The sequence below is a fragment of the Dipodomys merriami genome, unplaced genomic scaffold (assembly GCF_024711535.1).
Source record: "Dipodomys merriami isolate MVZ:Mamm:240054 unplaced genomic scaffold, mDipMer1.0.p SCAF_1277, whole genome shotgun sequence".
Classification (NCBI taxonomy): domain Eukaryota; kingdom Metazoa; phylum Chordata; class Mammalia; order Rodentia; family Heteromyidae; genus Dipodomys; species Dipodomys merriami.
Genome location: NW_027202579.1, coordinates 51,764 through 79,521, shown reverse-complemented (window position 1 = coordinate 79,521; position 27,758 = coordinate 51,764). Strand labels below are relative to the sequence as shown.

The following is a 27,758-nucleotide window of genomic DNA, read 5'->3' as shown; positions in this document are numbered from 1 at the left end:
GAGGGGAGGGTGCGCAGGCGCGCCACGCGGCCCCGCCCCCCGGAAGCGCTCTAGGCGGCCCCAAGTTTACTTCGGGTAGGGGTAGAGGCGAATTCTCGATTTGTGGAAAGGATGGCGAAGTCCGGGCAGGGGCAGGATCCAGACATGACAGCAGCAGCCACAATGCTCAAGCGGGCAACGGAACTGGACTCGGAGTCCAAGTTCCAGCAGGCGCTGGTGTGCTACCAGGAGGGGCTCGACCTGCTCTTGCGGGTTATGAAAGGTGAGCGGGGAGTCCTGGAGGAAGGGGAGGACCAGGAGGAGGGCCAGAGGGAGGACCTGCTTTCCTAGGCGGCTGAGGGGAAATGAAACTTAAGAACCGTTCTTCCAAACTCCGGAGCGGAAGACGAAGTTACACTCCTGGGTAGCAGGAAAGGAAAGGGATACCACTCTAGATTTTAAGAGCTTTAAAAGATATAGCCCAGCAGCCGGGCGCCGGAGGCCCACGCCTGATATATATGTATCAGTGATGAGATACATTGACATCATGTATCCCTAAAACATTATGTCACTTCTGTGATTTTAGTGCTTCAAAGGCACAGCCACATGAGAAAACATCAGATCAGCCAAAGTAAGAAACATTTTATGACACATAATAATCTTCCATCAGCAAGGTTATAAAAGATTAAAAACTGAGGATCTACAGTAGATAGAAAGAGATTAAAGATAAGTAACAAGTAAATGTACAGTGGGATCCTGGACCAGAGAAACCTTCCTGAAAGGAAAAAAAAACAGTGAAATTCAAATGTTTTTTTAAAAATTAGAGATTAGGCCAGGTGCTGGTAGCTCACACCTTCAGGAGGCTGAGACCTGAAGATCAGGAAAGTCCAATAAATTACTCAGAAAAAGTAGGAAGTGGCCCTGTGGCTCAAGTGGTAGAGCACTAGCCTTGAGAACAAACAGGCTCAGGGACAGATCGCAGGGGGAGGGAGGGAGGGAGGGAGGGAGAGAGAGAGAGAGAGAGAGAGAGAGAGAGAGAGAGAGAGAGAGAGAGAGAGAGAGAGAGAGAGAGAGAGAGAGAGAGAGAGAGAGAGAGAATTAAAGATGAAATTATTACAGAAAATATAAATAATGTAAAAAGAAGAAAAGGAGAGAGAACCAGAAGTGATATTGTGGATGCATAGTAAAATTTGATAGATAATGAATATTGAGGAATAACTTCTAGGTGCTTATGGCTGACACATGTAGTCCAGCTACAAAAGTGACTGAGGTCTGAGGATTGCAGTTCGAAACTAGCCAAGGCAGGAATTCATGAGCCTCTTATCTCCACTTAACCACCCAAAACCTGGAAGTGAAGCTGTAGCTGTGGTAGAGTGCTAGCCTTGAGCATAAAAGTTCAGGGACAGTGCCCAGACACCGAGTTCAAGCCCCAGGACGAATACATCTGCTGGCTGGAATTGAGCATTAATTACAATGGGAGCATCTGCAGGAGAAGCTGGTTTTATGGAAGACTGCTACTCTTTGCTGTCTTCTAAATATACAAAATTAGAATTAGGGTAAAGTAGTACTCAAACTTAAGGTTGACCTATAGTAAGCCACCTTTCTCATTTCTCACACTGCCAGATTTGGTATCCCAGAGTTGACAAGGTATTAGAACCTCATTCCTAAACCCAGCTGTCCAGTCACAGTGACCTTTATATTTGTAGTTTTTAGGACTGAAGCAGAGCATTCTGAAGGATAGGACATTTGTAGAAAATTTGAAAAAATGGAAATAATGCCTGAATTAAACTGAAAAAATGTTAACTTGACTTTTTTAAATTTATAGGTATTAAAGATAATAATAAGAAATGTAATCTCAAAGCAAAGATTTCTCAGTACATGGATAGAGCAGAAAATATAAAGAAATACTTGGACCAAGAAAAAGAAGGTAAAAGGGCTGTTTTAGAAAATGTATCCAGGCCTGGGGATATAGTTCAAAGGCTGAGTAGTTGGCCTAGAATGTTTTACCAGGAATGGAGAATCTTTTTGTTGCCAAGGGCCATTTAGATATTTATAACATCATTCATGGACCATACAAAATTACCAACTTAAAAATTAAACTGCTATATTTAGTCAAATATTTAATTACTTCAACCCAAATTTGACAAGTAGAACTGCTTATTTTTTGGTGAGGTATATGATGTTAACGTGTATTGATGTTTATCCCTGGGTTCACTCCCAGTACCACAAAAGAAAAGGAGGGGGGATGGTGGGGTAGAAAGACAATGTGTTCATATGGTATCATTCATTATTGCTGGCTTCTGTCTAGTTCTATGTGGAGTAGACCATTTGAACCTGGGGGCTTTCCAATTTACTATACATTTCTTCTCCTCTAGTCCCTTTATTTTTTAAGTGGATGTAGGGTAGAGTCAAAACCCCTTCGAACATTTGATAAATGCTATGCATTATGTAGAACTTTGGCATTTTTAAGGAATGTGCAGATCCCATGAAGCTTATGTGTGAACCCCAGATAAGAACTGCTAGAAGAATACTGAATGCGGATCCTGTCTTTGATTTTTAATTCCTTAATAAAAGGAACAAGGTCATTACAGTAGCTAAAGAAACTCCTGAGACTTCTATCAGATTTTGTTGTGAATCAGAGCCTATTCCTAACCATTAGAGATGAGGTAGGTATTTTTCCCTGTGAATTAGTATTTCCCTACTCAAAAAGCATGCAGTTTCATAGATATCTGTATGTGGGCATTGCCATCCTCACACTTCTGCTTTCTACAACCAAAGATACTGTTGCTAGCCTTGGGTGTTTTTCCCCTAGTCACTGATGTGCACAATGAAACAAACCCCTTTGAACAATTAATGTATGCTTATAGATTAATAAGAAAATTAATTTGGCTGGCTTGGCTTTAAAAGTTGATGCATAGTTGGTAACATCTCTATGGAAATGCTCTGAACAGAACATGTGTGTTTCCCTTTTTTAGTGGTCATGGGGATTGAACTGAGGGCTTCCTGTGTGCTAGCTAAATGCTCCATTACTGAGCTACATTATCAGCTGAGCTTTATTTTGTTTTAAATTACTCAGAAAGCTTTCTTTTTTTGGGGGGGGGGCAGTCATGGGCCTGAACTCTGGGCCTGGGCGCTGTCCCTCAGCTCTTCAGCTCAGGGCTAGTGCGCTACCACTTGAGCCATAGCATCACTTCCAGCTTTTTTTTTTTTTTTTCTGCTTATGTGATGCTGAGGAATCGAACCCAGGGCCTCATGCATGCAAGGCAAGCGCTCTACCACTGAGCCACCTTCCCAGCCCAGAAAGCTTTCTTTTGTTTTTCCCTGTCAGTCATAGGTCTTGAACTCCAGGCCTGGGTGTTGTCCTGAGCTCTTGCTCAAGGCTAGCATTCAACTACTTTGAGCCACAGCACCATTGCCAATTTTCTGGTGGTTAATTGGACTTTTCTGCCTGGGCTAGTTTTGAATATCAGTCCTCATATCCCAGCCTCTTGAGTGGCTAGGATTATAGGTGTGAACCACTGGCACCCAGCCATTTTTAAATATGTAGCTTTCTGATAGTGCTTGTGCTTTCATCACTTGCATAATTGTTTTCACCTTGTTAAGAAAAACACTTGCTTTTGGCAGACATATTTAGCACACAAGGAACTAACTGGGCCTGCTGGCATGTTTTATTGTTTCAGACAACCTTATAAAACAGAAGGGCTGGAGACCTGGCTCACCTAGCAGTGCCAGATGAGTAAACAAAGCTGAGAAAGCTGCACACAGTTGTTTCTAAAAGCTTTATTTTAGTTGGACACCATTGACTTATACCTGTAATCATCAAGAGGCTAAAACCTGGAGGATTGCAGTTCAAAGACAGTGTAGGCTTTCAAGATTCCATTTCTAACCAGCAAAGTGCTATATTGGTGGTGTGGCTCAAGTGCCTTGAGCAAGCAAGCCAACCAAGGACAAGGCCCTGAGTTCAAGCCCTGGTACAGTACATACACAGACACACACAGACACAGACACACACAAATTGTTTAGTTTTCATAGCATAAGCCTTTCAAAGACTTGACTAAGCACATACCACATGCAGATTCTTGATGTTTTTCCAGCTTTCTTGGTGAAAAAGTAAACAGTAGCCTAGTTTTATTAGAAGCTGAATTGTAGGAGTGCCCATTATGGTACAGCAAACTGTGGACCATTCTAGGTGCCTCTAAATATTATCTGGTAAAGCAGAAACAGTCCATTAGAGGTCATATTTTTTAAAAACCAAAAAGGGGTTTGAAAATTTATTCAGTTACTCATTTTGAATTTACAAAACTAGTAGAACTATCCTGTTGATCATGTGATAATCCCCTTGTTAGCTTGGGAGAAATAGTAATGCAAATTTCTGCAGAGTGCTCTATAACAAACTTAGCATGTTACAAGCCCCGAGTTTAGTCCCTAACACGAAAACCAAAGAACTAAAACAAAACAAAACAAAAAAACCTGAAATAAATTATTAATAAGAAAGACTTCCTAACTGTTATATTGTGTTTTTGTTTAATAGTTTATCTGTTAAACTGCAGGTATAAAAAGACAAGTATAAAGAGAAGGACCAGATTCCCTGATTATATCTGTGGTTTTTTCCATGGTAAAAGGAACTTACCAGATACTTTTTTGCACACACAGTCTTCTCTTGAATAAACTACCTGGTCTTGCTGTACATTGCTACTCAGGAGGCTGAGATCTGAGGATCACGGTTCAGAGCCAGCCAGGGCAGGAAAGTCCATGAGACTCGTATCTCCAATTAACCACCAGAATAACCAGAAGTAAGTTGTGGCTCAGAGTGGCAGAGTGCTAGCCTTGAGCAAAAAAGCCCAGGGACAGAATCCAAGTCCTGAAGTTAAGCCTCACTACGGACAAAAAACAAACAAAACAAAACAACAACAACAAAAACAACTGCCTGGTCTGAAGGGTCCAGGTCACAATCTGTTCCAGAAAACCTTGCCTATCCCCCTTACCCTGCCAAGGCAAAGACCACCCATGGAGTACTTTTGGCCTTCTTTACTTCTATATGTGTAGCATTTTGCAATACTGCATAACACATTTAGAGCAGGCACTCAATACATAATGAGTGAATAAGCTAAAAATTAATTTGTAACTGATCCTGATTAATCACTGTATATGAAATATAAAATGTGTAAAAAGAAAGTGGACACTTATTACTGAAAACTGTTTTGTAGATGGGAAATATCACAAGCAAATTAAAATAGAAGAGAATGCAACAGGTTTCAGTTATGAGTCACTTTTAAAAGAATACCTTAATGAGACAGTTACAGAAGTGTGGATAGAAGATCCTTATATTAGACAAACTCATCAGGTAAGTGAGATGTACTAAAACTTAATGAAATTGAATTTTAAATGTATAGTCGGCTGTCCATATCTGCAGATTCTTTATCCATAGACTCAACTGGGGATCAAAAGTATTTCTTTTTAAGTTAAACCTATATGAACATTTACAGACCTGTCTTGTCAGTATTCCCTATACAACACAGCATAATAGCTAGCTATTTGTACAGCATTTATATCATTTTAGATATTGTAAGTGATCCAGAGGTGATTTGAGGAGAATGTATTCAAGGTCTATGCTGAATAATGTTATATCATCTTTGGATAAGCATCTGTGGTGGGAGGTTGGATCCAATGCCCCATGGACACAGAGGATGACCCTGCCAGTTAGTAATAACTCATCCTAATGTCTTTCAGCTCTATAACTTCCTTCGATTTTGTGAGATGCTTATTAAGAGTTGCAAAGTAAAAACTATTCATCTTCTTACCTCTCTGGATGCAGTAAGTATCTAAAAGAATTGATCTTTTTTGTAATTTACTGACTTTATTCAGTTAAAAGATGTAGTAGTCCAATCAAGGAAAACCTGAATGAGGTACTTCAGCTACATTTATTTCTTTGAGGATAAACTTATCAGCTATAATAAGTGTAGTACATCTTGAGAAAGATGTTGACCTTGTATTTGCCCATTTTGTTAGGCTCAATTTGTTTAAGTAGTTAGTTTAGTCTCCTGGATACTGTTGGTCATTTTATCTCTTTACCCTTTATATCTGTGATTACTAACATGATAGTAGGTATCTCTGTCTTGATTTGGACAAAAATTAGTAATCCTTCTAAATAATCGTTTCCATGATTAATTTGAGAAGTAGGCAGCCCCACTAGGATTAGTAAACATCATTGCTAAAATGCATTTAAGGAAGCTGAGCATGGAGGTATATGTCTGTAATCCCAACACTCCAGAGGCAAGGCACAAGGATTATCATTTTAAGGCCAACTTAGGCTACATAGTAAGAGCTCCTATCTCAAAATGTAATGAGATAAAATAAACAGTTAAGAATCAGGATGGAATTGTGTTATGTTCATATTAAAACATTCTTCATTTGCTTGAAATAATAGATACTGAAGCTAGAAAGTAACTTTTAATTTTAATCCATTTGTGATACTTGTTCATTAAATTTATTTTGCTTTAATTTTTTTAACAAGGTTTCACTTTTTGCCTGGGCCTGCTTGTACTGCAACCCCACTATTCATTGCTACTTGCCATATCTGGGATGACAGGTGCATGCTACTACGTCCAGCCTTTGCTACTAAGATGGTCTCACAAACTTTTATTTTATTTTTTGGTCGTGGGGCTTGAACTCCGGGCTTGGACACTGTCCCTGAGCTCTTCAGCTCAAAGCGAGCACTCTATCGCTTGAGCCACAGTGCTACTTCCAGTTTTCGAGTGGTCTATTGGAGATAAGAGTCTCACGGACTTTCCTGCCCAGGCTGGCTTTGAACTGTGATCCTCAGAGCTCAGCCTCCTGAGTAGCTAGGATTACAGGTGTGAGCCACTGGCAACTGGCCAGTCTCACAAACTTTTTACTCCCCTTTGGCTGGCTTTAAACTGTAATCCTCCCAATCTCAGCCTCTCCATCACTAGGTGTGGGCTGCTGTGCCCAGCTAATAATGTGAAATATTAATAAATGAGGCTGGGAATGTGGCTTAGTAGTAGAGTGCTTTCTTAGCATGCATGAAGCCCTGGGTTCAATTCCTTAGTACCACATAAACAGAAAAAGCCACAAGTGGCACTGTGGCTCAAGTGATAAAGTGCTAGGTTTGAGCAAAAAAGCTTAGGGACAGTACCCAGGCCCTGAGTTCAAGCCTCAAGACTGGCAAAAATAAATAAATAAAATAAATGAAGCAGTAAATGTTTTTGCCATTGACAGGGAAATAGGACAGAGCAGCTAAGTGCCCTGGATGAAATAAAACGGTCACTCAGAAGTCATGGAGTGCTGTTGGAAGTAGAATATTCTTCTTCAATACATGACCGAGAAATTAGGTTAGTATACAATAATATTTTAACTTTTATGCAGTTAAAACATACTTCTCTTCATGTTACTTAATTATATATAAATATATTATTTAAAGATTAAAAATTCAATTAAAGGCCAATATTAGCAACTTTTAAAGCAGAAACTTACTCTGCCCTATGTGTTTATTATTTCCTAGTGGAATTGAATTTATATGTTGTGTCATGTAGGAAGAGGAGCACTTTTATCTATATTATACACAGTTGTGATACTGAAATAATTCCTTCTAGTGAAATTAATACTGTGTGGTTTTATTTCCTGTTGGTTAAGAAATTATTTGGGTAGGCATGATAGTAATGTGTTAATAAGAAAACAGTATGTACAGTTAATAATACTTTCCCTCTAGCACAATGGTTTTAATATGATTAGCAATGGAATCGTCATGTTAAGTGAAAACTTAAACCAGATCTAAATATTCAAACAGATGGAAATGTAGCTGCTGTTGTTAAAGCAAAAGTCAGGGTCCAAAACTCCTCCTGCTTATACTTCCTCTCTCTGGGCAGGAGAACCCTTAGAACACTACCAGTCTCCCTGAATATACTTTGTCAACTACTTGTAAGCAGGAAATTTATATCAACAAGCTGAAGTTCATGTGTAAGTTTTAATTGTTAGACACAACTCATCAAAGTCAGCTGATAGTTTCCAAGACCTTTTTGTTTCATTGTAGACAAGCAGCCCACTATTAACTACAGGTTTGATTCAAGTCTTCTTGCTACCAGCAAAAGTGGGTTCCTCTCTTTCCTAATTCTTTTTTTTTTTTTGGCGGGGGGGGGTCGGTCCTGGGGCTTAAACTCCGGGCTTAGCTGCTGTCCTTCAGCTCTTCAGATTAAAACTAGCATTCCACCACTTGAGCCCCAGGGCCACTTCCAATGGGTTCCTTTCTTAAAGGGAAATTTTTCTGATGCTTAATAATTGTCTGATTTAAACTTCCTGTATTCTGATGTCAATAGGTTCAACAATGGATGGCAGATTAAAATTGGAAGGGGACTTGATTACTTTAAGAAACCACAGGTAAGATAATTTTATGGGTAAGTGTGTAACATGTAAGACTGTATTTGTTTTGATGTTTTGTTTTTAAATGAACTCCTGGGCTTAAATAATCATTTACCTCAGTTTCCCAAGTCTCTGGAACTACAGACACACCCCAGCTTAGTCATGCCATTTTTATTATTATTAAGTAGTTGAACAAAGGGGTTCTTCTTGGCCAATGTCACCCCTTCCTTCTTAGTCATGTCATTTTTAACAGTACTCTTATTTTCTTCCTAGGGCTGTTTTTCCCTTGGATATTGTGATCTTGATTTAAGGCCATGTCGTGAAACAACAGTGGACATTTTTCATAATAAACACACAAAAAAATTATGATGGCTAGTAGCTTAATTCATATTGCACATTTCTACCTTTTATGATGCCATAACTACATAGCACACACTGGGTAACGAATAGAGATTTATTTAGCCCTTATTTCTGGGGGCTGAAAAGCCTTAATAGCATGCTGCTGGCAACTTTGAGAACCTTCCTGCATCTTAACGTGTGTAGGTATCATGTGACAACACAATATGCGTGTCTCAGAGAGTTTGGATCTGTAAAAGCCTGTAAGGCAGAGCCAGTCATCTCTCTGGTGTCCACTTCTCAACACTACTGCAATGAGGACCACATTTCCAACAAATGAACTTTTGGGGACAAATACGAACTACAGCAAGGAAATATTGGATTCTTCTTTTTACTTTAAACATTTTTATAATGTGTGAATTTTTAAATAAACTTGTATTTCTACTAGGTTTTGGATTCATTGTTCAGTTGTGAAACACTTGTCACATCTACTCTTATTCTGTAGATTTACAATGTTTCTTTTCAAGTCATATAGCTAATTTAAACATTTTTGTTTTTGCCAATTTTGATTTGGCTATTGGAGTAGCAGTCAGTAAGTAATGAGCATCTATTACGAAGATGAATTGAATGTTAACCTTGTCTTGTAGTCTACAGTCCTGTAAGGAAAGTAATCTACCTTAAGGAAAGGAAAGTAATCTACCTTATGTCCTACCATATTGGATGTATATGTATATATATATATATATATATATATATATATATATATATATATATATATATATATATATGAGAAGCATAATTCAATGTTTGAGATATTGCATTGCATACCTATGTTTATGACAGCTGTATATACAAAAGCCAAACAGTGGAACAGTGGAAGTAGCTGAAATGCCCAACAGATGAATGAAATATCCCACATATATACCATAAAATACTAAACAGCTACAAAAAATACATGAAATCATGTCATTTTTATTGGAAAATGAATAAAACTGAAGAACATCATGTTGAGTGAGATAAGGCAATCTCAAAAAGCCATATATATGTACATATATGTATTATATATGCAAATATACAATATAACTTATAATATAAATACAATGTAAATTTACATATGTATATGAGAGACATGTTTCTGTGGGACTATTTAGTTTTTTGTTGTTTTTTTGTTTTTTTTGGGGGGGGGTCCGGTCATGAAGCCTGAACTCTGGGCCTGGGTGCTGTCCCTCAGCTCTTCAGCTCAAGGCTAGCACTCTACCACTTCCGGCTTTTTTCTTTTTGCTTATGTGGTGCTGAGGAATCAAACCCAGGGCCTCATGCATGCAAGGCAAGCGTTCTACCACTGAGCCACCTTCCCAGCCCTGTGGGACTATTTAGGAGGATGAGGGAAAGGGAAAAGGGAAATTAGAAGATGGAGGGTGAATAATTTTAAAACAGTATAACTATATGTGAAGGTAACAAAATGAATCTCAATGAAAGCTGTTGACCAATGTGGAGCTATGGGGGTAAGGAAAGAGAAACAATACAGAAAGTTATTCTAAATAAAATATAACATGCATATTTGAAACACCATAATGAAGCTCCTTGGTGGACTTAATATACACTAAAAAAGTTAGTGAATATTAATTTTAGAAAACAATGGGTTCCATTATGAAAAGTGCCAATAAAAACCTTGTTGATTTTTTGTCAGTCGCAGGGCTTGAACTCTGGGCAGGGGTGCTGTCACTAAGCTCTTCAGCTCAAGGCAAGTGCTCTACCACTTAAGCCACAGACCACTTCCAGTTTTCTGGTGGTTAATTGGAGGTAAGAGTCTCACAGGCTTTCCTGCCTGGGCTGGCTTTGAGCCATGATCCTCAGATCTCAGCCTCCTGAGTAGCTAGGATTACAGGTATAAGCCACCTGTGCCTGGTTCAAGAGAAACTTGAAAATTCATATTACTTGACCTTTCAGGAGCATTTTACCCAGTTACCCATTCCCCTTTTTTGCACCTTTCATGTAATGCCTATTTTTCTGATATCCTCCCTTTAAAATATAGGAATTTGTTGGGCTGAGGTTGTCTAGTGGTAATTAGCATGCATGAGGCCCCGAGTTCAATTCCCCAGTACTAAAACTGAAACCAAAACAAAAATAGGAAGAGTTCCCCTAAATGAGGTAGTCTTTTTTTTCTTAAGCCTGTACTAATCTCCTTAATGATTGCACCTTTCAGTATTCTCAGTAAAAATAAAAACTGCTAGTACTTAATGAAAGCAAAGGGATCTTTTGTAATGATAGTTAATTGGTTTGAACAATCACAAGAGCTATAGACTGAGATGTGTAGCCTACAGAGAAATATCGTGACCCAGATTAAACATATGCTACCCTGCTGCCTCAGATGGATAAATGGTTGGCTGGGGTAGGCTGCACCACTTTCATTGGCAGTGCTAGCCTTTACTAATGCCAGAAAGTCAAGCTCCTGGACTCCAGTAGTGAAGGCTTCTAATTCAGTCAAGCCCCAGGTTCTCTGCAACACTACTGTGCAATTCGAAGTCTGGAGCCAGTGTTTCTAATTGGCAGAGCCTAAGTCATGTGCCCAAATCCTGAGGCTGAGAAAATACATATAGCACACAGTGAGATGTTCAGTTTCCATGTAGAACATGGACTCTACTTCCTACCAAGTCTTAGTTGGTAGAGAATTTCCCAAGAATCTGATATTCAGATGGTAAACAAAATGTAAAACTTCAGATGAATTCCCAAAGTTTAGAAGCATTCTCTTGTCCTGTTCATATGCTCCCAACTCTCAAATATGTTAACCAAGATTTCTAGTTATAGTTTAATTTTAGGTTGCTCTATGGCATCTCAGAAGTATTTCAAGAACAATATCCCAACTGAACTCTTCCTAGACATCCTCATTCTGTTTATTCCCATTAGTCCAGTTGCTCAAATAAGAAATCAGTCATTTCTGTCATTCTCATCCCAGTATATAAACTTCACAAAGTTCTGTGGTATATCCACATATTTTGAATTTATCTGTACTATTCTTTTGTCCATTTGTTTGTAATGTGATATTTTCTCTTGAGAAGCAAAATTACTGCATTGAACACATCACATTGGGGGTTTTAATGCCTTTCTCAGAAAGTAACTTTCACACATTTCAACAGATAATGTTTAAAAATATGCCCATGAGAGCTGGTCTGGAGGTGTAGCTCAATCAGTAAAGTGTCTATATAGCAACGGCAAGGCCTTGAACTCAAACCCCAGTGCTGTCAAGTGTGTTTCTAATATCCAGAAGAAATCTTCAAAATGAATTATGGTCAGACATGATTTAATAATTGCTAAAACCGCACAAAAGGACCTGTCTCAAAGGAAGATCAGCTAAGGTGCCAGTCGTGTTTGAAACAACTAAAACTTAAAATTCTCACTTGTGCCATGCCCAGTTGTAGGCAAAACCTTGTGTCCTGTCCTGCTCTTTCCTGTCAAACAAAAAGGATGGGATCTGATCCACTTAGGTATCTAAAAGGAAATAATTTATAAAAGAGGGCTGAAATCAATGTGAAGTCCCAATACTGTGTTAAAGTGCCTCAAGTAAAATGGTTTGTAGATATGTTAAGAGTCCTGAAACTCCTGGGTTTCGGGGTGAATCGTGTCTCCCTACCCGGCATATGTTGAAGTCCTTTAGAAAGTCATTATAGTTGGTGATCCATTTTTTAACAATGTAATTATGAAGTTTTTAGTGTAGGCTGCATTCCAGTATGATTGGATGTCTTTCCATGAGGATGAAACTTGGTCGTGAATATACATGTACAAAGAGGATAATCAATTAGGGATGCAAGAAGGTGGTTGTCTGCAAGCCAAGGAGAGCATTCACAGAAAAACAAAACAAAAAAACCCTGCTGGCCTTGGACCTTCATCTTACACTTTCACTGGCATGTGGGGTCTTATGACATCCTTTGCAAGTCAGTATATTGCTTCAATATTTCCTCTTTCACCTGAGTGCAAATAAAGCCACTCCCTGAAAACAGGAGCCATACTAGCCTTCTACCCCTTTTAGGCACTCTACTACTTGATATATCCATAGCCCATTTTGCTCTGGTTATTTTTGAGACAGGGTTTTGCTCTTTGTGCTGGTGTGGACCACAATCTTCCTATTTATTCTTCCCATGGGAACTGGGATGAAAGGTTTGCACTGCCATGCCTAGTTTTTCTGTTAAGATGCAGTCTCACAATTTTTTGTCCAAAATGGCCTCAGACTGCTTCCAGTCTAAGACTCAAAGTACTAGGATTACAGGTGTGTGCTACTACACTCAGCTATTGATAATTTTCAACAATTACCTGACACTCTCTCCACTTTTTTCCATAGCCACTGCCAGCACCATGTTTTGCCTGGACTCCTTTATAGCCTCTCAAGTGACTACTACCTATTGTGCACACTCCAATAATCTTTTATTGTGTGTGTTTAAAATCAAACTCTACATCAGTCTCTAGATGATCTTGATTTTTGCCCAAACAACTTCATCTTGCTGCATCCTCCTTATTCTCCCAATGAGTTTGCCTGTACTTCCTACAGTGGGAGCAAGAAGCCTAGCTCCTCCATGCTTTAGGGTCCCCCTTCTATATACTGTTCTGTGTGGTAAAAGTACTTTCCAAAATGGGCTACAATAAAATTTCCCATTCTGGTTCTTTTTTTACTAGTGACTTTGAAATACATACTTATCTACATTCCCTTTTACTGAGCTTGAGTGTGCCTGTGACTACTGAAGTGCTACTATACCACTTCCAAGGCTGGATATAAAAGGATATAGCCTTGCTTTCTTGGGCTAGATGTTCTGAGAATCTAGCTCCTACGCAGTCCAAGTGAAAAGGAACTGAAGCTCTCAGCCCACAGACCCACCTGGAGCACCAGACGACCAGCATCAATTTGCCAGCCACCTGAGTTACCCATCTGGAAAGCAGGTATTTGTGGCCTCAGGTAAGTTTCCTACCAATGCTGTTGGACCAAAGGAGATGGGCTAGAAAGGTGGCTCAGTAGTAGAGCACTTGCCTTGCATGCCTGAGGCCCTGGGTTCAATTCCTCAGCACCACATATGCAAAAAGAAAAAAGCCAGAAGTGCTCTGTGGCTCAAGTGGTAGAGCACTAGCCTTGAGCTGAAGAGCTGAGGGACAGCACCCAGACCCAGAGTCTAGGTCCCACGACCAGACCCCATCATCCACCCTCCCCAAAAAGGAAATATCCCTACCAAGCCCTTTTTAAACTGTAGATTTGTGAATGACTGCTCTTTTTAGCTACCAAGTTTTGGGAAGCTTTATTATGTACCAATGATCAGTATAACCTGGAATACTTTTTCTTCTTTTGTGTCAGTTTAAATGTCTTCTTCCTGATGGCTCTATCCCCTATTGTCTGTTTCCTCTTCCTCCATAGCTTCTGTTGGCTTGTAATTATTTACTGACTTGTTTTTCTACATTTTTACTAGACTTGACTCAGAATTTGACTAGGCGCCGGCCATTACAGGAAGGATCAGAAGGATCAGGATCATTGTCAGAAGCCAGCTGGTATGTTTTTTTACATTTTAGACAACCTTTAAAAACTTTAGAGGGAAAAGGACAGAGGGATATTGTGACAGAAAGTCTTGGTTGTCAAGTAATTGGATTGAGAGATGAAGTAAGAAATGCCTAGATTAGTAAAACACACCTCTGGTGGGTATGTCTGTGAATGCATCTGCAAACAAGGAAGACCCTATGTAATGTGGGCTGTATCATACAATAAAGGCTAGAGGTCTGGATAGAACAAATAGTGAAGAGGAGGAAACCTACTAAAATGAGCACTTACTCTGTTTCCTGTCTGATATGAGTTAAGCAGCTATGACATTTTGCCTCTCTACAAACAATGGATCCAGTCAACCATAAACCAAAACCTTGGAAACTGTCTCTCTCAGCTCTTTGTTACCATGACTAAAAAACTGCCTAATACCCATACAAAAAACAAACAAACAAAGAACTGACCAGGAACCTGTGGCTCACACTTGAAATCCTAGTCACTCAAGAGGTTTAGATCTGAGGATTGTAGTTCAAAGCCAGCCAGGGCAAAAAAGTCCTTGAGACTCTTATCTCCAATTAATCAGAAAACCAGATGTAGCACTGTGGCTCCAGTGGTAGAGCGCTAGCCATAAGCTGACAAGCTCAGGGACAGCACCCAGGCCCTGAGATCAAGCCCTACAACTGACAAAAAACAAAAACCCCAAAGAACTCTAGTTAAGACTGTCTAGTATGATATATAAAAGCTGCTAAAATATAAATGTATGCTAGATATGAAAACAATGAACAAAGTTATGCATAACCTAGAGGACAATAGAAAAGGTTATGTTAGGTGATAAACAATTTCAGGTGGGAAGCACCAAGAGACTAAGCCTTTTATTATTATGAAGTTAAAATTTTTTATTATTCCAGCTGTGTACCAGTGGCTCACACCTGTAATCAGTTACTCAGCAGAGTGAGATCTGAGGATTTTGGTTCTAAGATGAAAGGGCAGAAAAGTCTGCAAGATTCCATCTGTAATTAATTAGCAAAAATGGCAGATTGGAGGTGTGGTTCAAGAGGTAGAGTGCCAGCTGTGAGTAAAAAAGACAAACTAGATTGTGAGGCCATGAATTCAAACCCCACTTTGAATTCCAGTAAATGAAAGTTAATTGGAGTTACATTATTCCTTTGATTTTTTCACAGAGGATATTCCATTTACTATGTAATTCATAGTCTTCTGGATATGTTTTAAGTAACATATTTGTCATCAAAGTAGTTTCTATTGGGCAAAACTTGCTGCCAATAAAACCTGAACATAATATATCACATACTTCCAGTGGCAACCAATGATCGGGTGCTTCAATATTGCACATTTCAATTCTTCCATTCTTTATGTCTATGAACACTTTAATTTCTACACATGACTGTTCATATAATACGTTAAAAGAAGTGTTTACACTGAACTTTGGAGTTTTGCCATATATCCACTCCCAAGTCTGTAGTTCCTTGGCTTTGCTCTTTATTCCGGGAAACAGTGTCTCATCTGTTGGGTTTATTAGGTTAATATGACTATCAATTTGATGATAAGTAGCATAACTTTCAGCAACAGCGTTCATCAGTACTTCACAAGTTAGTGTGGGATCTTTTTCCAAAAGATTTTTTACTACAGCAGGAATGCTAGCAGTAGCATTGCTCTTAATCCCTTGGTAAGGACTCTTCAGGAAAGAAGTCAAAGAGGCCCCATCAGTACTACACAGTAAGGTGCAATGGTGGTAAGCAGCAGTCCGGCCAATCTTAGAAGCTGTTCCTGAGATTTTATACTGTCCATCAAGTATAAGATCAAATCTTTTGGTAGCCTGCACATCCAATTGGGGTTGGACAGAGTTCAGAGCTTGCACAATTAATTTCAGATTCTTCATTCTATCATACTTATTTTTAGTTGTAAAGAAGGTCAAATTGATATTACCCATATCATGGTAGACTGTTCCTCCTCCACTTTTTCTCCGAGCCAGTTTTATACCTTCTTCTCTCATCTGATTCAGGTTACATTCCTGCCAAGGATTTTGATGCCTACCAATTACGACAGAGGGAGAATTTCTCCAAAAGAAAAGAATGGGCTTGCCATCTAGATTGATATGATCATGGATCCAGTCTTCTACAGCCAGGTTTTGATATATATCATTGGAGATTGACTGTAAAATGAGCCCATTTTTTGCTGTGTTTTTAAAGCCAGCTGCTGGAACTTTGTGGTTACAAAGTAACTGGAAGCAATTCTTCACTGAAAATGGGATCAGCATGCTTTTAAAAATGAAAGACAAACATATTAATTGAATGGAAAATAAAATTAGTTTCATTTTCTTGCTGTCAACAATTCATATTTGATCCAAGCTTATCTAAGCACCCAAATCCATCTGCTTTTCTTGCCTTTTAGCATTATCACAGCAGGGTACTCAATGGAAATAAATGAGAGATTAACTTCAAGAAGTATGCACCAACTACATTTTTATATATAGCAAGGCCAAATATTTTAAATTCACAAATGAGAAAATGAGAAAATAACAGATAAGCTAAAAAGAGAAAATAAAGGAATCCATAATCACACCACTAGAGAGTATCACAATACTTTGGTCTAAACAACCCCATCTTATGTCTGACTATATATACATGCATGCACCCACACACATACACACTCCCTAGAAAACCTGTTTTTTGAGATAGGGAATCACTATGTTGCTCAGGCTGGCTTTCAGCTCTAGGCTCAGATGATACTCCTGCCTCAGCATCTCAGGTAGCTAGGATTACAGGTGTACATTAGTGAGCCTGGCTTTCACTCAATATTAAATCTATTTTTACATCAGCTTTAATTATTATGTAATTTCATTGTTAAATGTACCAGTTTACCCTATCAGTATCTTAGTAGTATTCCCCTATTTGTTCTGTGTTATGAATAATCCCTTCGTGTGTGTGTGTGTGTGTGTAAATTTAGTCAGCTAGTTAGTTAGTTTTTTGTCAGTCATGAGGCCTGAACTCTGAGCCTGGACGCTGTCCCTCAGCTCTTCAGCTTAAGGGTAGCACTCTACCACTTGAGACATAGCACCACTTCTGGCTTTTTACTGCTTTATGTGGTGCTGAGGAATTGAACCGAGGGCCTCATGCATTCAAGGCAAGCACTTTTCCACTGAGCTACCTTTCCAGACCTTCCTGAATACTTTTATGGACAAAGAGATGTTCATTTTTTTAAATATAATGTTTTAAAATAATTCCTATTTGACTTTGGGATATTTGATTTACTAATTTTAAACTGGAATAAAGCCCCTGAGGTCAGAGAGAAGCAATCATATTAGGAAGAATTACATGGCAAGATTATGAAAAATTTGTTTGGATAATTTTACATGTTACTATGTCAGCAATATTTGATGAGAAAAGGCAGAAAATACTAGTTATCAAAATAGAGTATTCTAGCCAGGCACTGGTGGCTCACACCTGTAATCCTAGCTACTCAGGAGGATGAGATCTGAGGATCACAGTTCAAAGCCAGCCAGAACAGGAATGTCTGTGAGACTCTTACCTCCAATTAACCACTAGAAAACTGGAAGTGCACTGTGTCTCAAGTGTTAGAGTGCTTGCCTTATGCTGAAGAGCTCAAGGACAGCACCCAGGCCCAGAGTTCAAGCCCTGTGATTAACCCCCCCCCCTCCAAAAAAAAAAGTGTACTCTGATTACCTTGTAACTAAATCATTTCTTTTTTTTTCCTTTTTTTTTAAAGTATTTATTTGATGCCGGTACTGGGGCTTTAACTTAGGGCCTCAAGCTCTTGTTTAGCTTTTTCACTCAAGGCTGGCACTCTACTACTCTCTACCACTTGAGCCAAACTTCCACTTCCACATTTTTGGTGGTTAAAGATAAGAGTCTCATGGATTTTTCGGTCCTGACTAGTTTCAAACCACAATCCTCATTTCAGTGTTCCAAGTAAGACTACAGGTGTTAGCTCCCAGCTCAAATTCTTTTTTTTTTTTTGAAGATGTCTGTAATCCTACTTTAGGACAATTTTTTAGGTAAAATTCTTTAATGACCTAAAACTATAATTTCTAGGTTAAAGAATCCACATTCTCATCATTCATCATATTTTAAAATGTATGTTACAGAAAAGTTGAACTAGCTTACGTTCCCTCTGTCCAAGATCTGGAGAGTCTTGCCTGGTGCCAGTGGTTCATGCCTGTAATCCTAGCTACTAGGAGGATGAGATCTGAGGATCACAGTTCAAAGCCAGCCCGGGCAGGAAAGTCTGTGAGACTTTTATCTCCAATTAACCACCAGAAAACCGGAAGTGGTGCTGTGGCTCAAGTGGTAGAGCACTTGCCTTGAGCTGAAAAGCTCAGGGGCAGTGCCCTGGCCCAGAGTTCAAGTCCCACAACCAACAACAACAACCACACAAAGATCTAGAGTCTTAATAAAAGAAGGGAAATATTGGGTGGGAAGATGGCTCAGTGGTAGAGCGCTTGCCTTGTATGCCTGAGGCCCTGGGTTCGATTCCTCAGCACCACATAAGCAAAAAGAAAAAAAGCCGGAAGTGGCGCTGTGGCTCAAGTGGTAGAGCGCTAGCCTTGAGCTGAAGAGCTGAGGGACAGCTCCCAGGCCCAGAGTTCAGGCCCCACGACCGGACCCAAAAAAAAAAAAAAAAAAAGGGAAATATTGTATTGAGTCTTAAATCTGATAGTTTACCAAGTTGATGAGAGCTCTGTGTTCCACTCACGTACAAAAGTAAGGAGTCATCAAATAGTCAGGCATATTCTGGGGATTCCCTCCTAAGGACAAAGTTACACTACCAATATTCTGACTCCATAGAAGACTATAGGTACACTGTCCTAGGAATTATATCCCAGACTGCTTTTCTTTGGTTAATTTCTATTTATTTTTATTGTTTTGATGATACTGGGGTTTGAACCCTGCTAGGCAGGGTAGTCTACCATTTGAGCCATACTTTTCACCCTTGAATCTTGGTTTGATGATCCAACAAATACTTTTGGAATGCTTACTAGGCACCGGAAGCAAGAGGATATAGAAGACAAGAGACTAGCCCATGTAGTCCTAAACATTTGGATTCTAAGAGCAGCTACGACCTACAGAAGTTTCAAGCAGGAAAGTGTTAAGTAAGCCCCCATAATGTCTCTGCAATATTGAACATGTATTAAAGGAGAGACTAGGGCCAAAGACAGAAACTAATTGACTGGGGGCAGTGGGAGATTGGAAGGGTTTGAAAGGGGAAACAAAAGAGGAGGCAACAATGCTTGGTAAGAAATGTACCCATTATCTTGCCCATGTAATTGTAACCCCTCTATATGGTATTTTCACAATTAAAAAAAGATTAAAAAAAAGAAATTGACTGATCCAATTGCCCAAGCTAGAGAAAATGAGAGTACAAATTCGGCTAGCAGACATAGAAAGAGAGAGGAATAGCTAAGACAGACATTAAGGAGTTGGACTCTGCGTGCCTTTAAGGAAATTTTACTGTCTCTACAATCTAGTGAACGGCATTAACAACATGTAATGCAATAAGTTAAATATAGTTCAAGTGCTGTGATAAGAGCCATCCAATCATCTAACTAGTTGAAATGACATCACAGCTCAGATGTAACAGGTAAGGAAAAGGATTTCAACCAGGATCCTCACATAGTATTTAATTCTACTAGCTGGTACTGATACTGATGAGTGTTAAGAATAGGGAGTTGCAAAAGCAAAGAAGAACAGCAAGAGGTCAGAGTGTGAAGAATCTTTAAATTCATGTTTAATGTTTGAACTTTCCTCAGAGAATCATGGGGGAAGTGCTACACAGTTTTTTGTTTGGTTGGTTTTGTTGGTCATGGGGATTGAACTCTGAGCCTGGGCGCTGTCCCTGAGCTTTTCAGCTCAAGCCAAGTACTCTACCACTTTGAGCCACAGCGCCACTTCCGGTTTTTTGGTGGTTAATTGGAGATAAGAGTCTCATGGACATTCCTGCCCGGTGGCTTTGAGCTGTGATCCTCAGATCTCATCCTCCTGAGTAGCTAGGATTACAGGCATGAACCACCAGTGCCCAGCCTAGTGCTACACAGTTTTAAAGAAGCCAGGGACTGACTGAAAGTACACTTTAGCATCATCACCTATAGATTTTTTTTTTTTTTTTTGGGTCCAGACGTGGGGCCTGAACTCTGGGCCTGAGCGCTGTCCCTCAACTCTTCAGCTCAAGGCTAGCGCTCTACCACTTGAGCCACAGCGCCACTTCCGGCTTTTTTCTTTTTGCTTATGTGGTGCTGAGGAATCGAACCCAGGGCCTTGAGCATGCAAGGCAAGCTCTCTACCACTGAGCCACCTTCCCAGCCCTCATCACCTATAGATTTAAGTATGGAAAATCTACAGTACTTGGTACTTGGCTGAGTGATTAGAGGTATGGGGGAGGTAGAAGGGAAGGCAGAGAAGGGATCATGTCCTAATGACAAGTTTACACACTCATATCTGACAGCATTCAAATCCCAACTCTTGACATCCCAGATGGATAACCTAAAGCAAACCAGTTGGCTTTTCTGGTTCTGCTCTCTTATCTCTATAACCTGTGGATAAGGACTCAACAGTATATTAGGTTAGATGAACAAATACAAGAAAAGTTCTTAGAAGAGTGCTGAGCACACAGAAAGTACATACTATTAAATATTTTCAACCCATACCTCCAAGAAAAGATCTATAGGAGCGAGGGAGTGAAAATATTTCATTTATTTTGACTGTGTTTAATTCATTTAGACTTGAGAGTCTATGTGTCCAAGATGAATAGATGGTAAATGAGGTTATGGGAGATATCCAAAGAGGGTTCCATCAGTGGACAAGAGGTTTCAATATAACCCTGAGAAGATGAAGAGATATGCAGAGCAAGAAGGGAGAGCTAAACAAACAAAAACTTGAGAATTTTGCTGAGGGTAGTAATGACTGCCTGTAATTCCAGCACAGGGTAGCTGAGGACAAGGATCAGGAATGTGAGGGCAGCTTTTCATATATATAAATTTCATATGAAAAAATGAAAATGTGATATTATGAAAGCTTCAAAGACAGAAGACATTGGAAATAGATTATCATGAAGAAAGTTATGAACCAGATGTGCTGAGTGAATGGGAGGCTAAGGGCAGATGAATTATTTTTTCATTACTGAAGTAGAAAAGGTAGGGCAATAGTTAGAAGAAATCCAATTAGGAAAAGATCTAAGATATAAGGAACCTGTGGTTATTTAGATGATGATAGGGGTAGGAGAGGCCAAATACTAGTAAAGGGAGGTCCCTGAGAAAGTAGTGGTGTAGGGATTCAGAGTTCAGAAAGGAAGGCAGCCTTTACCTGCAGATAGGATCCTCTTCTATTGTGATTCAAGGGGGAAATGAATAGATGCAATTGTGTGTTGGATGCTACTAAACTTCAAAGTATTTGTGGAAATGGAGATTCTCAAAGACTTTGTAACATATCCTTTCCTAAGATTAAGGCTCTCATTCTTGTTTGGCATATGTAAAATGTGGTAGGATAGCAAAGTAGTTAAGAGTTTTAGTTTCAATAGTGGTTCTTCCTAAATGGAATAATTTAGTAAATAATTTTAGAGAATTAGTTTAGTTGCTAATTGCTGCAATAGCCTTAGAACTCATAGCATAATTAAGAGAACTAAATATTATCATTTATAAACCATTCATATCTTGCCAATACGAAATGTGTTGAAATGTTAACTTGTTATAGGGTCCTATCCTTCCCATCTCTTATTCTTCTGCTCATATTGTTCTGGTCATATAACCTGAATTCGCTCTATATACAAGGATCTCCAACCAAGACATTTCAAACTGGTATTTACCTTGATGAAGTAACCACCATCTACAGTATATTGGCTAAAACTGGAATCCTGGTAGGGTTCCAGAATGGATCCAGTCCATGTATTCGTCCAATATGTGGATCATAGATTGTGTCTTGGTCTAATTTGAATATTCTGATAACACACAAGACATCTCCACTCAAGCACTGTATGTATAGTGTGAATGACATATAATAAAGGTATTAATTCAACAATTTTGCATCTACTACAAGGCATGCATTGCACTTGGCACTTTGGGTTCATCAGTGAATCAAAAGGTGATAAGGACCATAGGAAAAAGAAAAAGTAGGACTAGGAAAGGGATGATTGAGAATGTGTATCTGAGAGAAAACTTTAGGCTAGGTCTCATGAAAATGGTGTAAGTAAGAACAAAGGGTTACAGTAAGTATCTAATATGTGCCAGAAACAATTTCACACATTAACCAAAAAACTGGCCTTGGAGACCATGCAGCATTTCAACTGACCCTAAATGATAAGAATTATACCACAAGAAGTAGAAACAAAGGTATATCTAAAACAAATGTAAATGCCAACTTACTGAAACCAGTGACTACCAACCAAACATTCTGATCAGCCTGTCCAATTACTAGCTGTTGGATCACTAATAAACCAAATTCTCCTAAGTCTGATGGACCCCAAGGAGAGCTCCTCCTCTCAATGTATGGATTTGAGATTACCCTAGTCTTTTTTTTTTTGGGGGGGGGTCCGGTCGTGGGGCCTGAACTCTGGGCCTGGGCGCTGTCCCTCAGCTCTTCAGCTCAAGGCTAGCGCTCTACCACTTGAACCACAACGCCACTTCCAGCTTTTTTCTCTTTGCTTATGTGGTGCTGAGGAATCGAACCCAGGGCCTCAGGCATGCAAAGCAAGCACTACCACTGAGCCACCTTCCCAGCCCAAGATTACCCTAGTCTTAGGCCAGGGTATACTCTACTCTTAGAGGAGCCTTGGATTCATCTTGTTTATTCTGTGCTCCAGGTGCAGAATTATACATAATGTCTTGTTTTAGTTGTCATGATATAGTCAGGCCTTTGAAAACTTGGCAAAAAAAATGTTCTATAAAATCATTTTTAAAAAGTCTCCTGTTCTCCTTTTTTTTTTTTTTTTTGCTTAAAGGGAGGCACTCTAGTAAATGAACCACATCTTCACATCCAGCTTTTTGCTAATTAGAGATACGAATCTCTAAGACATTCCTGCTCAGGTTAGCTTAGAAACTTGATCCTCAGATCTCAGACTCCTGAGTAGGAATTCAAATGTGAGCCACTTGAGTCCAGCTTCCACCCGCCCCCCCCCTTGTTTTGTAGGAGATGCAACCAAGAGTGTGGCACTGCAGTGTTACTGAGCCGCATCTTTTAATTACGGTTACAGTTTTTGATGGGAATCTGCTTTGTTCTCATAACTAAATATTTTGAACTTTGCTAGCCCAGTCTCAGGCCCAGAATCTTAAATCGAAATAGGAAAGCCCACTCTCCCACCCTCTCAGGTGATGAGTGCCTGACAGGCGGGGCAGGAGACTTGCTAAAACAATGGGTTCCCAGGGCCAGACCTGCTTGAGAAACTGAACATCCGAGCTACCTTAAGCATCACCCTCCTTAGAGGCTTCCAGGCCGGGTCATGTCCTCCTGACTCTTCTCAGGTCACCATGACGACCCTCTTCTTCAACTTCCCATGAAAGCGGATCCGGTCTGTCGAGTTCACTTTCTGATCTGTATTGCGATACCCTCATGCCTCAGTTTCCTAACAATTTCGTTCTTGGGTTTACTTTCACAGGAACCCTCCCACTGACACTATGCACGGCCATCTATGCTTCTCCATTGGGCAGAAGAAAAAAGTACACTCCAAACAAGAGCACAGACACCAACAGAATCGAATCCATTCTTCCAAGCAGGCCCGGCTTCTCCATTAAACCCTGTGATTTCCTGGCCACCTTTCTGACAAGTAACTTACCTGGAACCTCATCCCTCTTTCTGTTGGGCTGTGGGCCCGCACAGTTTAACCGTTCCTAACAGTGAGGTTTCGTCGTCCCGAGAGCTAAGGCCCCGTGGGCTGGCGGGCCTCGGCAGGCGGGCCTGCGGGGACCCGGCCTCGCCGCGGTTTGCGTTTTCCCGCCAATTTCAGCGTGACCTTCCGTGCGGGTCGTCCAAACCCGGGTTAATCCCGCTTCCGGCTTCACTCACCTGCAGCTTCCGGTCACGCCTACTGCTCTTTTTTCACTTTTTGCCGGACAGTGCGGCGGAAGCACGCGTCGGTCTTAGCTCCACCCTCAGGCCGCCCGCGCCCGCCCAGTCTTTACCCCGTAGGCCACACCCATGGGCGGGGCTAGAGTCGGGCTCAGCCCCTCAGGACGGGCGGGAGGCGTGGCCACGCCGCGAGCACGCCCCGCCTCCATGCCTTACTCCCGCCTCGGATTTCCGCCCTCTGCTGGTCTCTTAAGGGTCCTACAAGGCGAGCCAGATTCAAGACCTGGAGTGGAAGACAAAGTCCTAGTGCAGCTGGGAGTTCTTTTGTCTAACTTCCTAAATAAAGGCCACCCAGGTGTGAAGGTAGCACAGACCAGTGTGCCAGGCAGCAGCGGAGTATTTTATGGAGTTTTGAAGGGAGTCTTCAGAAACCCAGAGCAGTCAGGGTACCAACAAGTACAGTGCTCTTTATTGAACATTTGGGCACTGTGCTGGGTCTTTACCTATCCCCTTTTCATATAGGAATTTCAGATCAGCTTTGAAAGTGGATTCCAAGGAAGAGTTGTTTTTATACTTATAGATAAGTTGGACCGAGTGGATCACTCAAGGTAGTGATTAGTATACTTGGAATTAACTGTAATTGGCAAGAGAAATCCCAAGACTCAGCCTGCTGGGAAGTTCTCCCAGTAGTCAAGGAGCAAGGTAATGGTTTCTACTAGTTAATGTAATAAGCTGCTTCAAATGTTAGTGCTTAAAACAATGACTTATTAGCCGTGACCATTTTATGGGCAAGTTGGTGATTTCTCTGCTAGTTCCGACAAGGCTTATTCTGTGGCTTCACTGGTTGAGCTGGGCTGTCTGAGGTGGCTGGTATGCATACTGTGGCAGATGGTGCTGGCTGGCTACTGGAGCAGCTCAGTTCAGGCACTTCAGCCACATTTTTGTGTGCAAAACAACAAAGCCAGCCTAAAGTTAAGAGTAGGATAATGGACCAAGCTTCACCTGACTAGCTACTTCTCATCTCCTGGATGATCATCATCATCATAATCATCATCATCCACTTGGACAATCATGGGATTGCAAAAATTAGCTGTCCTCCAATAACTATGTTATTCATTTCTCTGAATACTTTTTTCTTTATAATACACCATAGTTTATTTTTGCCGGTTGTGGGGCCTGAACTCTGGGCCTGGGTGCTGTCTCTTAGCTCTTCAGCTCAAGGCTAGCGCTCTAGCACTTGAGCCACAGCACCACTTCAGGCTTTTGTCTGCTTAGGTGGTGCTGAGTAATCGAACCCAGGGCCTCATGCATGAAAGGCAAGCACTCCACCACTGAGCCACCTTCCCAACCCCAGTATACCACAGTTTATATCCTATATAATCAATGGTTATGTTCTGTCTTCTTTGGCAGCCAGGCAGCACTGTGAAGGCACTGAGTATTCATTGACATGTCTCCAGCAACAAGCATACTATTGGCTAGGTGAACAATGAATGATTTTCGTATTTTTTTTCATTCCAAAAGAATTATCTTCTGTAAAGAACTTAAAAAAATTGTGTCTTTTGGGCTTATGTTCCATTTAACATTAAAAAAAAAAACTTTAGGATCATTATTCCCTACAACTACATTTAGTATTTTTCTGATTTATAAAATATTATAAAAAATTTTTACTCAAAGATGCCCTTTCCTTTTTAAGTATTAAGGAGATTAAGCAACTGGGTAATAGAGACACTAACTATATATTAGATTATAGGAACATGTTACAAAATATACGTAAGATATGCTGGGTGAATTTAGCTTGTAGCAGAGCACATGCTCAGAATGTCCAGGCCCAAGGTTCAACCCCTAGCACTCCCTGCCCCCCCCCAAAAAAAACCCTAAAAGCAACAAATCATACAGAATACAAATAGTTTAGTATATATCTGGATACAGAATAGCTTTAATTTCATCTAACATTACATAGGATAATACTGTTGTTTCAAGCTCCCAGATATTTCAAACACTGGCATATAACAAGAATTTCTTCAAAAGTTTTTTTTTCTTTCTTTAAAGGTAGTATAAAATGGTAGCATCTGAAAGATTAACTATTATACTTGGAAAAAGCTATTTCCTAATTTGGAAATAGATTCAACATGGGGAATAGGAGGTTTAAAATGTGAAATATTCCTGATGGACAATTAACTTGTCTTTTGCAGATTATCTGTAGTGATCTTTTATACTACAAATGTAAAATGTACAAAGATACACTATCTTTACAGAAAAATCCCAAGCTGTCAATGCAACATACAAAAGTAGTGTACTGGAAATAGGGTGAAACACTCATCAATTACTTAGGCACTTAAAAAAAACTACTTTTTAAAGAAATTGGATGTTTTGGTGACATTCAAACATTGTTATTTTAAAAAAACTGGTTTTTACTGAGGATAGAACATAATCCTAGAGAGACATATTTTGAATTTTGGGAAGGCTTTTTTTCCCTAAAGCAACTGCTTTTTGATATGGACTATCAAAAATATAGTTTAAGATGATTTCTGAACTCATTTTGTTATGTTTCTGTAATATTGTTCAGACCTAATGCAAACCTCCTCTTAATCAAAAGCAATTTTTGGTTTCTTTGGTAAAATGTACAAATTACTTCATTCCACGTCAGTCATTTCTATTCCATCACTTTCTTTAACATATATTACTGGGCCCAAATCTTTCTCTGAAAAACATTCTGTGCCAGTCCCTTCAGTTCTTGTGAAGTTTTCTTGGTTTCTGTCTTCTAGTCTTATTTTATTGGTGTTTTGAAATAACCGAGTCACGGGTTCCAACCTGCTTTGCTCAGTCACTCTCATTAAGTGATCATCCACTTTTGAATTCATTTCCATAGCAGATATCTGACTAGCAGATTTACTAAGCCAAAATCCCATTGGGTCAGCTGAACAAGTAGTTTAAACAGTGGAAATGTTTCTTCAATTTGATTACTGAAAAAAAAAAAAAAAAGGTATAAGTAACAAGTGAATACAATAGGAATTTCAACAACTTCACAGAAATGTTGGTTTAGAGGAAACATTATAGTAATGTTAAAAATATAAAGTAAAACTGCCAGTTTTTTTTCAAGTGCTACATTTTCTTTGTGGGAGGGTTTGCAAGGTTTATAATTTCTCTTAAAAGTCTTGTTACAAAAGGAATATTCCTGGTCTTTCCTTTCAAGCATCATCTTGGGTAGCATACATAAAGGCTTAAACTTTACTAATTCTTTTTGTAAGGGAAGTACTTCTAAATTTCTCTATGAAGAATCTTTCTTTTAACCTTTAAATGTTCAACTAACAGGTTTTTTGCTCGTTTGTTTTTGGTGCTGGGGATCATAGCCTTCATTCTCCTAAACAATTAGCTCTATTGCTGAGCACACCTCAAGCCCAAGTATTAAAGTCAGCACATTCTTTTTTGTAAACTCAAAATAATCTTAAAGTTCTAAGAGGATACTGGATTATACATTATTTTGCCTAACACTTCAGGTGGGGCCTTGAGAGCCCATGCTTCTTCAT

The 27,758-nt window shown here is 39.7% G+C and overlaps 3 protein-coding genes across 11 annotated transcripts in view; 1 reads left to right on the top strand and 2 right to left on the bottom strand.

Moving 5' to 3' along the window:
• The first annotated feature begins 29 nt into the window (after positions 1–29).
• LOC138824175 (MIT domain-containing protein 1-like) lies at positions 30–16,310 on the top strand. Of its 7 annotated transcripts, none has more exons than XR_011371045.1 (10): positions 30–262; positions 1,805–1,906; positions 5,187–5,323; positions 5,710–5,793; positions 7,219–7,331; positions 8,313–8,373; positions 10,382–10,494; positions 13,360–13,620; positions 14,139–14,217; positions 16,224–16,310. XR_011371045.1 is itself a non-coding variant. In XM_070017841.1 (7 exons), the coding sequence occupies exons 1-7, from the start codon at positions 112–114 to the stop codon at positions 10,418–10,420; spliced, it is 687 nt and encodes a 228-aa protein (XP_069873942.1). In that variant the 5' UTR covers positions 30–111; the 3' UTR covers positions 10,421–10,512. The 7 variants fall into 7 exon arrangements, 3 of the variants coding, with proteins under 3 accessions (XP_069873942.1, XP_069873941.1, XP_069873943.1); XR_011371044.1 differs by having other exon boundaries at positions 13,360–13,636; XR_011371043.1 differs by having other exon boundaries at positions 13,360–14,217.
• On the bottom strand, positions 15,053–24,318 carry LOC138824173 (lipoyl amidotransferase LIPT1, mitochondrial). 2 transcript variants are annotated; one of them, XM_070017839.1, is made up of 2 exons: positions 24,229–24,318; positions 15,053–16,479 (listed from the first exon to the last, which is right to left on the bottom strand). In XM_070017839.1, the coding sequence occupies exon 2, from the start codon at positions 16,476–16,478 to the stop codon at positions 15,357–15,359; it is 1,122 nt and encodes a 373-aa protein (XP_069873940.1). In that variant the 5' UTR covers position 16,479; positions 24,229–24,318; the 3' UTR covers positions 15,053–15,356. The 2 variants fall into 2 exon arrangements, with proteins under 2 accessions (XP_069873940.1, XP_069873939.1); XM_070017838.1 differs by lacking the exon at positions 24,229–24,318 and adding an exon at positions 23,999–24,219.
• A 1,865-nt stretch (positions 24,319–26,183) lies between these two features.
• LOC138824172 (uncharacterized protein C2orf15-like) overlaps positions 26,184–27,758 on the bottom strand; it is a 41,149-nt gene continuing 39,574 nt past the window's right edge. For both annotated transcript variants that reach the window (XM_070017837.1, XM_070017836.1), the window contains exon 3: positions 26,184–27,194. In XM_070017837.1, coding sequence (XP_069873938.1) covers positions 26,865–27,140 — 276 coding nt within the window. In that variant the 5' untranslated portion in view covers positions 27,141–27,194 and the 3' untranslated portion in view covers positions 26,184–26,864. The remainder of the gene's footprint in view (positions 27,195–27,758) is intronic.